This window comes from Microchirus variegatus (assembly GCF_963457635.1).
Source record: "Microchirus variegatus genome assembly, chromosome: 17".
NCBI classification, from domain to species: Eukaryota; Metazoa; Chordata; class Actinopteri; order Pleuronectiformes; family Soleidae; genus Microchirus; species Microchirus variegatus.
This window is the reverse complement of record NC_139818.1, coordinates 17,056,925-17,071,999: the sequence shown is the minus strand read 5'-3', so window position 1 is coordinate 17,071,999 and position 15,075 is coordinate 17,056,925. Positions and strand designations below refer to the sequence as shown.

At 41.3% G+C, this 15,075-nt stretch overlaps 1 protein-coding gene across 1 annotated transcript; it reads right to left on the bottom strand.

Moving 5' to 3' along the window:
* Window positions 1–251: 251 nt before the first annotated feature.
* On the bottom strand, window positions 252–14,275 carry tbx21 (T-box transcription factor 21). The gene is made up of 6 exons (XM_083903598.1): window positions 13,625–14,275; window positions 5,310–5,464; window positions 4,269–4,390; window positions 3,312–3,470; window positions 2,651–2,712; window positions 252–2,276 (listed from the first exon to the last, which is right to left on the bottom strand). Exons 1-6 carry the CDS (start codon window positions 14,170–14,172, stop codon window positions 1,457–1,459), a joined length of 1,866 nt encoding a protein of 621 aa, XP_083759724.1. The 5' UTR covers window positions 14,173–14,275; the 3' UTR covers window positions 252–1,456.
* Window positions 14,276–15,075: the final 800 nt, after the last annotated feature.

Sequence of the window (15,075 nt, the reverse complement as noted above, 5' to 3'; positions counted from 1 at the left end):
ACCATTGCCCTTCCTGACCTTTCTTTATATATATATATATATATATTTTTTTTACCTGAATTGAAATTTTGCCTTACATTTCTCTATGTGGACTTTAAACGTGCGTGGACTGCAAAAATAAATAATAATAATAACTATATAATAAATAAAGAAAACAGTGAGATACTGATAATAAAAATACCAAGTTAAAGGTTGTCTGTGAAGTTTTCAGTGACTTTGACAGTGGAGGAAATGACTTTTTAAAAAAAAAATTTGAGTAATAGAATAACTTTTATTGCCATTGTATGTAAAATACAATGAAATTTGAAAATAGTTGCATCTGATGCCAGGGACCTTTGAACAAAGATGGGTTCACTTTGCTTCCCACGTTTCACACTCCTACTCTTCTGACTCTTTTCTTAATTATAATAGTCATATTCTGAATAAGTTTGTCTATGAAGTATCAGTAAACCAGTGTTACACAGTAATTATAATCATCACGATTTCCCCATGCCCCTCTGTAAACATCTGCTAGTGAGCTGGATCATCAGCAACAGAGACATCGACCTTCATTTCAACGTTACCTGTCTCTGTGTTGTAGACATAGGATCTAAAAATGTAAACTCTATAACCTCAGATCAGTTATTAATAGGAAAAAACTCACATTAAGGATTGTGCTTGACTTGTGCTATCTCTGCTGTGTTCTCTGATTGACCTAACATCACACACACACAAGACTGTCCTCGCAGGGCTGAGACAGATTAGCAGCATTACTTCTAATCTCTCTTAACCCCCCTCACATTAGCTCACTCAGACACTGTCAGCCTGCGACACTCCACTGTCGCCACCAGTGGGAGCTGCAGTAAACGACATCGGGTGGAATCAGAGGAGTGAGGACAGTGGGATAAAGGTGATTTGTGCTCACATAGTGAACGTGAGCATATCTGAAGTATGTGTGAATGGCTGTGGGTGAGGAGGAAAAGACAGACTGAGACGAGACAGCGCAAAGGAGACAGAGAGAGTATTTGATGGAGGAAGAACAGACAATCCCTGGAGGCGACTGTCAGCAACCAGATATGCAGATCTTTTTTTTTTCTTTTTCTTTTTTAAAAATAAATCTCAAGATGTTTCAAAGGTTTAAGTCAAAGGTCTGCACCGTGTGTCTGTTTGGTATTTATGTGACTTTAGGGCAGAGTCCCCAGTCACATCCACTCCTGTTCCACACTAAGTTTGAGAAGTGCAACCTCCAAAGTTCCTCCTTATCATTTGCAGCACCTCATTTGACACTTTGAATGGAGACTTTACAGAGAGGCTGGACCGCGCTTGTGTGACCTCCAGTGATGTGACAGTCGATGTTCTGTTATGTGGCTTTGGTATGTGTCTGCAGCACCTGGACTTGACTGTACAGACTGATTCAGAGCCATGGCGGTGGTGCAGGAAGACGCTGGGAGAGCGAACATTGTGCTTTGTGAGGTCTTCAGTGGGTGTAATAGCCATAGTAGTCTGCATTGCTGTTGCTGTCCTTCTCACTGACATCTGCACTGTGTGGCGGCGGGGAGTTCTCAGTGCTGGATGTGTAGGGCGACACTCTTCTCTTCTTGTTGTCCCCTACGCCGCCCTCAAACAGGCCCGAGTCTGTAGAGTCTGCTGATTTCACAGAGGGAGCGTCGAGCCACGGCTCCTCGACGACTACTCCCACAGTGTCTTTGAGCTTGTCCTGCAGCGCGGGCAGCTGCAGGGGTTCGAGGAGCGAGGGAGGGTTCAGCCTGGGGTTGCCAGGCGACATGGAGGAAGATGAGGAGGATGAGGAGGATGATATGGGCCTAAACCAGCCCAGACTGGGGCAAGGCTTACTTGGGTGATTGAGGTACTGAGGGGCAGGCCGACTGGTGCTCCAGCCTGCTGAGGTGGCTCCTGATACAGACACGCTGGGAGATGCAAAAGGATGGTCAGGGTAGTAGCTGAGGGCATGGTGAGCAGACGCCTGCAAGGGGAAGGGCTTGTAGAAACTGTTTCCAGAGAAGTCCCCTTCGTATGAGGAACTGAAGTCAAGCCGATTGGGTGCCACACCCTGCTGAGGTGGCAGGTACCAGCGGCTGTGGGGACTGGGGCTGGAGGACGGGTCTTTGTGCTGCTGGCCCATGCTAATAGGCTCCCGACTGAAGAAGCGGCTCTGGGGCAGCGGGCTCATGTACTGCTCAGAGAGGTAACCTTGGGGGAAGCAGCTCCCTGACAGCAGCTGCTGGCTCTCTGTTGGAGAGGGGGTGAGGCGATCAGAGTCAGGAGGAGCATACAGCCTAGGTAGGAGGAAGGAGGAGGGGACGCCAAGAGTGTGTGAGAAGAAGAGTAAAAAAAAAAGAAAAAGAAAAAAGAGAGGTGTTATTTCCTGTCCAAACCTCAAACTATCTATCAAACATCTCACACCCTTTCATTGCAGCATGCTTGAGCAGAGCAATTATTGCAGCTCTACCAGTATTAAAAGGGTGATGAGCACTCAGGACATTTAATCACCAGCATGCAGCGATCCAGTCTCTCTATGAATGGTGAATGAATGCAAGGATTGCATGTTCTTGTACATTCTCAGAAAGGACATAATTGACTGTGAGCACTGTTTTCTCTTTGCAAACATCTTTAGAAAAAAAAAAGAAGAAGAAAAAAAAACAGCACTTACGTGTCATAATTGTCACGGAAACCTTTAGCGAAGGGGTTATGGTCTATTTTCAGCTGAGTGATCTGTGCAGGGAATAGGAGGAGGGCAATGAAAAGAAAGTAGACATAGGAAAAAGAGAAGGAGTTAGTGAGAAACAAGAGAAGAAAGAGAGGAGGTCATCATTCATGAGGAGGTTTTCTCCTGGTTTTGCTAGAACAGAGCGGGCATACCGTACGCATAAGCATGTAGTGATGATAGAAACATAATACAAAACAGTGTGTGTATCTTTCCTTGGCTAATGCACACTCTTACACAATGTATTAGAACAGCTGTTACTGTGTGTGTGTGTGTGTGGGGTGAGCTACAGTACTCAGGTCAGCTGGGGTGAGGTGACTCTCAGATAAACTTAGCCACTCTATAGTAACCCGGTGCAGTTGTTCGAATGTAAATGAAGCATGCATTTTTGATGCAAGCATGCATGCATAAGGCATCTGAAACATGGCTTTTGACATAAATCATTGAACTCTAAACCTTATTGAAATGCTTTTATAGGGAGTGTGAAAGGTGTCGTCATGGTGTTATGATGGGCCTGCCGGAAATCAGTGATTCTTGCTATTAACAGGTAACTGATACAACGAAAAATAAATTAAATGCAATGATATAACTTTGACTGGTGACTTACATCTGCGTTCTGATAGGCAGTGACGGCGATGAACTGAGTCTCTGGGAAGACAAAGGTCTGAGCTTTGGCGGAGAGAAAAGGATCCTCGGAGCCGTCCTCCTTCACCTCCACGATGTGGAGGCGCGGCTGGTACTTGTGGAGCGACTGGAGCACGATCATCTGGAGAGGACAGAAAGACCAGGAGAACGGGGACAGTAGGTTTTACGGTTGTTTCTTAGCATGACAGAGTGGAATTGTGAGGATGCTGTAAATATACTATCGACATATCAGAGCTGTTTTTTTCTATAATTCTGGAACTATATACATACTAAAAAAAGAACAAGAACAAACTGTTTCAAACTCTTTCTGTTACTAAAATCAGCAAACACGGACTAATGGAGACATTAGACCACATGTGTCAAACTCAAGGCCCGAGGGCCAGATGTGGCCCGCCACGTTATTTTATGTGGCCCGCGAGTGATTAATTGGTCTTAAAAATCGGTGTTAAAATAGGTCTATGTTGCTTTAAGGCATGCGTTGACCATAAACTACATTTCCCACAATGCATGGCGATTGTGTTACCCGCAAAGTGACGGCACCGGCACTAGATCACAGTGTATCATTGTATATGCATCATGCGACGAGTGAAATTGAATAAGTCATAAATCCAGAAAGTTATTTAGCAATATTTTAACGGAGTAGTTACCTTTATTTTACTTTATATTTGGTTACATTTAGTTACATTTATTCTGTATGACAGTCACATCTGGCCCTTTGAGGGTAACCATCATGCTGATGTGGCCCTCAGAGAAAATGAGTTTGAGACCCTTGCATTAGACTGTTTTTTTTTTGTCAAAATAATTTTCCCATATCTAAGACCTTCGAGATTTCGATCTCAATAGGTTTTTACCAGGTTAAATAAAGGTTAAATTAAACAAAAGAGACTAAAGTGACAGAGGACAGGCCATAGGACTGTACCTGTGCCACATTGTTGGTGCTGCCCTTGTTGTTGGTGAGCTTCAGTTTGCTGAACGACACCTCTTGCCTCATCCAGTGGGCACCGGTGTTGGGAGAGTCGGGGTGCATGTACATCCTGTTCCCTGCAGGGAAATCAAAAGCAAACCATGAGCCCCACATACACTCACAACTATCACTCCTTCATTGTGTATTCACTCTTCATTCCCTTACATCTAAAAAAAAAAGCATAATTAATCTTTTACTTTCCATCACTTCATCAAGCAGATATACTGTATAAAATGAAAATATGAGAAATAAAACGTGTTGTTTGAGCTATCTAACTGCATTTATATATCATGTAAGTAGTTTCTACAAAAAAAGCACATTATTTGTCATATATTAATTATTTTACATTATTATCATTACTATCATCTCCGTTTTCCAAAATCTCAGCACTTTCTCAACTGCAGCACCATGATTTTTCACAGCGTCACCACAGTGACCCGCTAACCCCCGACGATCACACCACACAAGTGCACAATTAAATCTAATTGAGTGAAGCTGTTTCACCACAGTTTCCACAGCTGTTGCGCATCAGAGGATTCCTTTCCCTAACACCTGTAGCATGTGTGACAACACCTTGTAGTATATCTCTCATTGATATATTTGTGGTTTTGTCGATCACAGGTCACACAGCAACTTTTTTTTGTCTTGGTTGACTTAGTTTGTTTGTGTTTTTTATCGGAGGTGTGAACAAGAAGACGCGATGAATGAGCGACGGGAGGAAGCGAGTACGAGACGTGGATAGAGAAAGTGAAAGGTCAAATCCAATATTTGTCAACTGTTTGTATTAATGCAACTTTGTGGATAATTAGGTCACTTTAAAAAAATACACTTTCATATACAACAGATGAGGTCAATTTAGTCTCTGACTGGTTCAAGGACGTTGTGGAGAAAATGTCACATCCAAAGTTTACCTCCATTATAACTTACACAACAAAATCACAACTGAAATATTTGATTCATTGATTATTTTGATGTATTATTGTGAAAAAAACGTACCTGGCATGTTTCCCTCTGCTTTCCCACACTGGACCCACTTGCCACCCTGGTACCTCCAGTGGTGCTGATCGGCCAGAACCACATCCACATAGACGTTATAGTGGGCAGATGGCTCCAAAGCACTGATGTTGAAGCTCAGAAAGGGGAACATCCTCCTGAATAAACACACAAAGATTTTGGGATATTTATTTATACATTTAAATACATGTCTTATAAAATGTAGCTAATGGAATGCGTTTTTAGTGGAGTAAAAGCAGCTAAAAAAGGTCCATGCAATGGAAAACCTCCAAAAATATCATACGGTTGACAACATATAGGTTTGACATCACTTTTCTTTGAAATTGAATTCTTGTGTATATAAATTGAAGGAATTAAGGACTTAAAGGAGCTGCATATACAATATTATTAAAGGACACATACACTTTTTCTGCCTTGAACCTTGGAAAAATGACAGAAATCCACATTCGACAAACGCTGCCAGTTGAAGGCAAAGCAGAGACGGTGACAACTCTGATGACACAAATCTCTAAATCATTTAATTCACTTTGTGTAGGTTGTCCTCATTTGTGCAATTAATGGTTCTGTTGCGACTGAAGATATAATAAGTGATATTCAAGGGACAATGACATATGTTGTAAGACAGGGAGGTGGCTCCTGGTCAGACCTCATTACTTGAAGAATCAGGGTAATGCATGCTGGTGCCAGGGGAGGGCATAGGTAAATATTTAATGGTGCTGTTAATAAATGATGCCCCAGAAGCTGCTCCTGATTATAGGAGCTTTACATGTTGAACTTCTTTTGATCACAGCAAGCTTCAGTTAGAGGGGGGTAACCAGGAGGTCAGGTGTTTTTTTTCCCTGGACACCACAAAGTCAGTGATGGAGCAGCAAAGGATGGGTTAAACCAAGAGAAACAACAAAATCACTATGATACTTTGACAAAAAAGACACTTCTGACATAATATAGTGGTGTATTTATGAATTTAAAGATACAGTACGCATGTGTAGTACTACCTCTGTTCCCATTTAATGAACAGTAAACCACCAAATTAATATTTGTATGTTTTTTTTGGGCAACTCAAGTCCCTTTTTCATCTTATTTATCTGCTTGAGGTGCATCATGTGACAAATAAAAAAAGAATAGCTGATAAAAAGTCAGAAGGTCCGACCACAATAACTCAAAAACGTCTGCATCAGAGTTGAAATAACACGTTCACTGATAAACATCTTTTACTATTCTGTTGCTGAGAGTTTATGTGCGAAAGAGCAAGGTACACATTTCCCCCCCCCCTTGCTTCCTTTCTCTATGCAAAGCTAAGCGGATACTGACTGCAGTTTCTTCTCTACGTCGACGGGCTCATCTAAAACTCTTTGCAGGGCAAATGCGTTTTACACGTTTATTTATTTGAATCATAATGCAGTTATTGTGTCTGATAAATCAGGGCAACGTGTTCGACATGAGACCCAGCTGCTTTACACTGGCTAAGAGCACCTGAGGCTGTGGAGCGACACACACATTATTGCACAGTATTCTTAGTGAGGACACTTATCAGACATAATGCATTCCCCTCCCTTATCTTAACCATCATTACTAAGTAATTAACCCTAATCCTGAAACCGTTTTGAAAGAAATCGTTAAGATCTCACTTGTAAAAACACAAAAACACGCAGTTCTCACGTTTTAAACACACAGTGATCTGATAAAAGCATTTTTTTTTTTTTTCAAAAAGTGTACGTTAGTGGCGCTATGTTTAGAGAAACTGCAAACACCGGTATGTCGGATGGAAACTCGTCTAATTTTAATTCAGGGTGTTCTCCCCGAGGCGGCGTGGTCATTTAGTGGTGCAGAAACACGCGCGTGTGCCAGGCTTCTGTCAGCAGACTGGTGGGTCATCTGCAGCAGAGCCTGTCCTCGTTCAAGAGTTTATGTGTGTGTGTGTGCGTGTGTGCGTTATCGTGTGCTGTGCACACTGCCTGAATAATTCTACACGCATGTGTTTCTGTAGCAAGCATTTTTCACGTAGTCTCATAATGGATGTACACTTTATTTATTTATTTTTTATCCTTTATTATGTTTTAGTAAAACAGTTAGATTGCTCTGTTTGCACCGAATGGGACTGTATATATTTCATTGTATCATCTGTATAACGAGAATTAAGACTTCTGACTTTATTATTGGAGCACAGGAGTGAACCACTGCTCTATCAGTGTAGAATTATTCAAACTTTTCTGGTACTGCATGTGTCTGTAATGTCAGTATCAAACACTAAACAGGTTTCATCACATAACTCCAATTTCCAATTAATATTTAAGGCAATTTTCAGTTTTTGTCCTGTCATTCAAAACACATGCTTTATTGTAACCAGTGTCTTGCTGCGCCAAATGTGCATTTATCTGCAACACTGCAGCTTGTAATTCTTCTCTCATGCGTTATTTCTCCTCTGTAAGAGAGTTTCTTGTATAGAAACTAGTGGATTTTATCACTTTATGCTCTTATGATCTGCTCAGTAGGACTGGGCAACATGGGCAAAAACATGATCACAATAAAAGGTCGATATCAATAGTTCACACAATTAATCACAATTAATTATCAATTGAATTAAACTTCTTAATGGACAGAAAACAACAAACGTGAATGAATCTGAGGCCAAACATTAACAGAAAGTGTGTTTGGACAATTTGCGTAAACATGTATACTTTGCTACTTTAATATACTGTAAAATAAAATGATATCATTATATACTGCTTTATCTCCAGTGTCTAATTAACCTCAGCCACTACTCTGCCCTGTGATCCCTAAGAAAATGATAGTGTGATTTATTATTGTTATTGAAATATTACCTGGCCCTAATATTCAACTGCCTTTTAATCATGAAACATTCAGTGTGTATTATAATTATATACTGACAGCTGTTGGAAAAAAAAATACCTACACTTCTAAATACTACATCACAATATCAGACGATTCGTATTTACGTCACTGATTTGAATATTCTTGAGTGTCATCTTCAAGTCAGACTTTCCACTGACTTAGATGAAAACACAGTCACGTTCACAATACTGTACGTTGTGATATGTGTCTTTGAATAATGGCTCTTTATGCTCGTGAGCTGAACACACACACACACACACGCACGCACGCACGCACGCACGCACGCACGCAAGCACACACACACACACACACAAACCCCTCCACTGAGCGCTCTTTCTGGCTACATGGTGAGTCCAGTTTAACAATCAATCATAATGCCCAGTGAAACACAATCGTGGCTGCAGCTCTTTAGTGGCCTCGCAGAGAACAGGTGACGGGGCTCTTCTTCCACTGCACTGTCGAATACAAGTGAAAACAGAAACTCGGCTGCTCAGCAATGGCTTAATCCCACACAGCGTGAGAGGGATCTGGAAAGTAGACGAGAAGTTTTTCTTTTTTTTTTTTGTTGCTGCTTCACTTCTACTAAAGCCTTTTATAGGAAATCAGTACTTTTTGACAATTTGAGGGAAACCAAAGAAAACACAACAGAGGGGTTATTTGCGTGCGTGGGCGGCGTTTAGGCTTCATGTACAGAGTTCATAGAGAGAAGCTGAAAAACACAGAAACAGCGTGCAGGTATTGTCAGTGTGGTCGAGGTAGCGCGGTACAGTAGCTTCGCTGCTTCCTGACAACGGCGTGGCCCGTATTTATTTTATTTTTCATGACAACATGAAAGAGGACAGCTCTGTCTGTTGCCTGTCGTGCTGTTTGTTTCGTTGCAGGTTAGTTTTAAAGCAGATACACACGAACACTGTTGGGAATCAAGCCGGTTGTGCGTTGCAGCGTGCAGACACACTCCCTCACCAACCTGCCTCTCTGTGCCACTCTGATTCACTGGAAAACCTGACAGTGATGACAAACGGCACGGTGCCCCCGTAAGCCCGATCCAGGTGTACACGCACACAAATACTCATAACGGGAGTCTATATCGTCAGACATACCAAATACCACGAGTGTGGTGAACCGACCAGTAATACAGAGACAGGACCAGTGGTGGTGACATTTAAAAACAAAATAAACTGTGTGTATGTTGGAGAGAGACACAGGGGCGTTGAGGTTAGAGGAAGGAAGAAGGAAAGAGCAGAGGGTAGAGTGGAGGAAGAGGTGAACGGTTTGTCCTCGGGATGCAAGGCTTGAGAGGAGGAAAGAAGCCGCACGTTCACCAGGGAGTGGACTTTTCTACATGAGCGCACCCGCTGATTCATCCAGACAGCAGTTCAGGTCCAGTCTTTGTCACAGCCAGCGCGTACGCTTCATCATCTACGATGAAAACATGCCAGTCAGTCTACAGCTGCTGCTGGACACCGACGAGCTCCCCTCAACACTTTGGACGCTCTCGCTTCAGTATGTTGGCATTTTTGTGGAGGGATTTTCAGCCACAAGAGATGCTGAAGTATAATTTATGTGCTTTCTTACGCTGCTGATTTCATGCTCCGAGCTATAGGGCGCACATTTCCTTGTAAACGAATGTCTGCTGCATTCGAATCGTTGTCAAACGAGTTCCCACAATGCTCCACTCAACTCTCGCCGTTTCTCAGAATAGCGGTGATTCGGTTTAGTGTCTGTGGTGACATCACATCTGATGAGGTGAAGTTGGAAGCTTAAGTCTGGATGGGAACTGACACTATAGGCGTAACAGAAGTTACACACTGGAGCTTTAATCCGGCTCAAGATGGAGTTTTTCCTCGAGGAACGTTTGTCTATTAAATATTTTAAATGGTTCTCAACTATATGTATTCATTTAAAAATAATAAAAAGTTTTTTCTTCTATGGATTTATTCAAATTGGATGTGACATTGGGGCCTTGTGATGATTTCTGAGGAATAAGATATATCATACACACAAAACACTTGTTAATGAGATCATTGTTCGCCTTAGTTTTTTTGTAAATTTTTATGAGATCTGATCTTGTTTTTTGTGATGAGCGAAAACATGCATTTGCATTAAATTCAAACCTCAAGATTTTATCAACCATCTCGCCAAAACCGCCAGTGAAAAACAACAATGCGCATTAGGAATACGCCTTTTACCACTCAGGGGTTTTTAATGTGGTGAGAGGAAGCACTAATTGTGTAGCGATCAGAAAATGATTTGGCGATGCTCGATGCTTCTGTGAAAAGCGTGCACAATGCATGCTTAAACAGCTGAACAGGAAGTGACAAGCCAGTCTGTCAAAACCTTGAAATAGTCCCACTTCTGCTTTCGGAAGGAGAATTAATTCATGTATTCATGTGCATTGTTCTCCATACATCCCTGAAAACAGTGCAAGTGATGATGATGATTAGTGATGAGTTTGACAACAGTGTGATGAAATGTCTGCAGCCAGCCTTCACAGACAGGACACCCACTCTAATTTCCTTGGTGATGTGAAGTGATAATTTCCAAAGTATGCCTACTTTGGAAAGAGTCTTGATTATTCAGCGATTGTGCGTGCAGCTAGAGTGACAGCAGCAGTCCATTGAAATATAACATTATTTCATTTTGTTTACATGAGAAAGAATCAGGTTAGCAGCCCTCATTTTGTGATGCAATAATGGAAATTTGTCCTTCAGCCTAAAATAAATCAAGGGATTCTTTCCTCTCTGAGCAGAGAGTGCAACGAGAGTTTGGACTCAGTGGAGCAGAGAGAGAGGCAGATGAGCATGATTCCTCTGACTCTGAAGTTTAAGCTCTGCATTGTTTCCCTGAGCGCTGGTCGTGTGGTGACTGTCACTCGCCTCCTTTCGTTCAGCACGTCCTCTACAGTCAAGCACACGCGTATTGACATTTTATCTTTCAAAAAGTAAAAAAAAAAAATGCTGCTTCAACTATGTCAGGCTGATTATCTACTAATTCTGTACTCTTTAAAAATGGATTAATAGTCAACAAATATTGCCAAAAGAAGAAAGTCCCCTGCTTTTAGGGAAAATACCACTGCAGGGAAAACATTGTGCTCTTGACTCATCTGTAAAGTCAAACACCCAGGTGTGGGATCAGCTCAATGGTCAAACAAATTAATGAGGAAATAAAGTTTCACTTTGTCTTTTTCAGTTTTAGTCACGTAAATTTTTATTACATCAGAAAATCCCACTATGGTGTGTGTTTCTAAGAAAAGGCAAAGGGTGTGGTGATCTGAATTTAGCTCGAGAGAAAAGTGCAGATGAATTCGGGCCCCCCTTTGCTGTAGACCGTGAAAACGTCTCCACATTTCAAAGCCCGGTTGTGGTACAAGAGCAAAACTTCTGAGAGATCTGTCAGTTCTGCGTACACCCAGTGTCAGGCTGAAGAAAGCAGAGGCAGAGAGAATCTAGTCTCTTACTTCCTGAACTTCAAAGACGCCTCACCTTCTCAGCGTGGCCATCTAAAGGCTCAGTGGTGTTTGACCCTTCTCTCTCTCTCTCTACTTCACTCTGCACTTTTTCTCTCTACCCGTACAGAAACCAAGGTTTTGATTAACATTGCACATCCAAAGACTTCCTCTGCAAAAAAACACTGCAAAATTACTCTGGCTGCCTGAAACCGAGATGAAAATTTAAGAAGGCTATCGCCTCTGATATTGAAAACCATCTTTTTTACTTTTCTGAACTACTCCAAAGATCTTGCAGGTTTTTTTTTTTTGCATTGCACCTTCGACATTTATTTTTGCTGGATACTTTCAGTTGTGTTTGTCAGTGAGGGATCTATGGATTAAAAAGAAAAGAGAGAATTCTTTCATCGGAATGATTTGAAATGTTTGCGATATGTGAGGTTTGTGGTTTTTGTGCAGAAAACAAATTAGCTTTTTTGTTGCATTTGAAAGGATAACACCTCTGCACCCATCTCACCGTTCCTGTTATTACTGTGGGTTTGCTTTAAAGAGTGTGTGTGCAGAAATGTCTCGCATGTGCGAATGTTTGTGTGTTATATAGTGTTTCAGGAGGTGGAAATTAGAAATAGAAGTATTTAACAGCTACAGGCCACACACCAAAATAGTGACACCTTGTACATACTGTACTTTTAAGAAGCATTTAAATGTAATTGTAGTGACAGTCAACCAAAAACTGTAGCTGGCAAATTGAAATCTGATAATAAAACAAATTATTTTCAGCTTTTAAAACTATAGAAAACATGTACATGTTTTTTGTTTTTTTAAGTAAAGTAATGTTTAATATTTTTATCTCCACCAACTTTCACTTTAAAATGGCACTTGATGCCAAATCATTGGACATGTCAGTGTCCTCTGATGTGACTGTGCACTTGTTTCCGTTCCATGAGAAACACAAGGCCTGAAACCTTCTGTCAGACACAAGTGTCGCCTATTAGTGGATTAATGCTCATCGACATGATGGCCGCGTCCTAATGCTCGGTGACCCACCGGAGGAGGAAGAGGAGGAGGAGGACAGGGACCCGGCCGGCAGCGGTGTCTCGGGTCAGGAGCTGCATGCGCGCGCTTCGCTGAGACACTTTATGCTGTGACACTTAAATATTAATGATTTAATTATAATCATCATTATGAGAATAATTTAGTGGGCAAAAAGTTGCCAAATCAAGAATACGCACAGACGCAGATCTTTATTTATTTATTTTTTTAAAGTTGTTTTCCTCACTTTATAACCCCCTACTTTAAAAAAAAACACAACACCTTTATAGAGATAAATCATGGGAATAAAATTAGTTCTTGTTATGTTTAATTTAGTTTTCTACTTTTGTTGCTAAACAAATGTAAATGCATGGATAACTGTTCATTTAACAGCCGATTTAACGAAGCACTCCTTCTGGTAAAGGTCACTAATCTCTGGGGGGACAAAACAAAACAACTGTAATCTAATTGATTATTATTTTCGCGGGTTAATACCAGTTAAAATGTTAAATCGAGGGGATCGATACATTTCAGAGGCCAATTTTCTCTAACTGATTGAACAGATTTGTTATATAATTATTATTATTATTTTTTTAAACAGAATGATTTAAATGTGTAATAAATTATTGGTGGCATCATTAATTAAAGTTAAATGAACACGCTTCTGTTGAGAAATACAATTGAAATTAAGGAACTTTATAGTTAATTTGGTTCCTCTTAAATGCATTATAGTAATGACTAAACAACTTTGCGTAAAAGTGAGGTTTCATTAACCTCAGTGCAACATGACGAAAGTGTTTATGACAAATTCGTTTAGAAATAACTTTGTAATTGGCAGTGCGTAAATTAGTGTGAGAAAAACAGAGGATTTTCTCTCTTTTAAAGAAACAAAAGTGACACAAAGAGTGAACAAAGTGCAGCGGAAACAAATAAGTGAGACATCCAGGAGTTTGTCTGTCAGACTTACCTCCCCTGTTTGGTGATAATCATCTCAGTTTGGAGCTTGTGGAACTTGGCCCACAGCGGGTAGTTATTGAGCAGAGCCTGGGTCTTCCCGCTCACCTGTAGCCCAGGTAACGGGTAAAGAGGCGGCCGCTGGTAACTGTGCTGAAAGGTCGCAGTGTAATTCTCCGGAGACGGAGAATACACGTCTTTACTGACCGCAGGAAATCCGTCCCCCGCCGCCTGGATGTAACCCTGCCCGGCACCGCTTCTCGGCGGTGAGCGCACCACGCCGTACGGGCAGCTGCCGATGGTCTGTGCGTAAAACCTGGCGGGCTGCGCTGCGTACCCTCCCACCGTCTGCTCCGAGTGATACTGCAGAGCCAGAGCGTCCTGCCCGCTTTGAACAGAGTCCGGGTAGTAAAATCGGGCGTCCTGGATCCCCATTTTAAACTCGGCTAGATCCTTGCTGCCGCGGTTGAGGTGACTGCTGATGTCGGCGTTCTTTCCGAAAGTTTGCGTTTCAGCCCCATTCAACATGCTGAGGTAGAGGTTGCCACCTATGCCGCCCATTTGCAACCCCGCTCCCGGTCTGTGCGCAATGTCATAAGTCTTCTCTCTTGCGTATATTAATAATAAAACACAGTAATAATAAAAGAAAAGAATGAAAAACAACGCAGTCTGGAGTGTTTTCCTCTCTCAGGACGCACAGCTCTCTGACATAGCGCAAACTTTAAACTGTGTTTTCTTGCTCGTTCAGAGCCATGGTTAAAAAAAAAAGAAAAAAAAAAAGACTATTTCTCTTCAAACTTTTTTTTTTTATTACCAGACAAAAAAGATGCTTCTGTCTGTTTTGACGTGTTGAGTCGCCAACATTGACTCCAACACAGGCTCCCTTTTCTAACCTATGATATATACATTTAGTAAGTGGTCACATTATGGAGGTGTGTCTGATGCAGGGGCGGGACGTGATAGGCTCCAGATATGATAGAGCCTCCCACTGTAGCACGCACGCACACACACACACACACACTGTCCTTTGACAGAAATACATTGCCTACATTTAAGAGAAAGGAAAACGAGTTTGTTTTAAAATAAATTAATTTGTAATTAAAGGCACATTTACATCACACATTTGATAGATGATGCAATAAAATAATTTTTTATTGTTTTTTAATATCATGAAAAGATTGAGATGAGGATTAACATTTGTAAAGAATTAAAAGTGAGCTACAGCCCTATGCCATTTCATCCAAACACCATACATTAATTAACTGTAGCAGTGCAATTTATTAGCCTGCAGTTGCTCGTTTTGACATTTTAATTTTTAAGTGGATTGATATGAGTCACTGACCTACTGTTATTTCCCCTCTCCTCGTTGTCTTTTGGGGAGGTTTAAGTTTCAGAATTTGATTAATTCATAATTTGTCCCAAACTCTCTGTCGTAGAGTTTGAGAGGTTGAATCATGAATTAAT

Bases quoted from the DNA above. Each gene is read 5' to 3' on its own strand.
- tbx21 (XM_083903598.1), bottom strand. From the start codon at position 14,172: ATGGGCGGCATAGGTGGCAACCTCTACCTCAGCATGTTGAATGGGGCT. The intron at 4,391-5,309 runs GTACGTTTTTTT...ATTTCCCTGCAG, and splicing joins AGCAGAGGGAAACATGCCAG to GGAACAGGATGTACATGCAC. The intron at 2,713-3,311 runs GTAAGTCACCAG...TTCCCTGCACAG, and splicing joins CTGCCTATCAGAACGCAGAT to ATCACTCAGCTGAAAATAGA.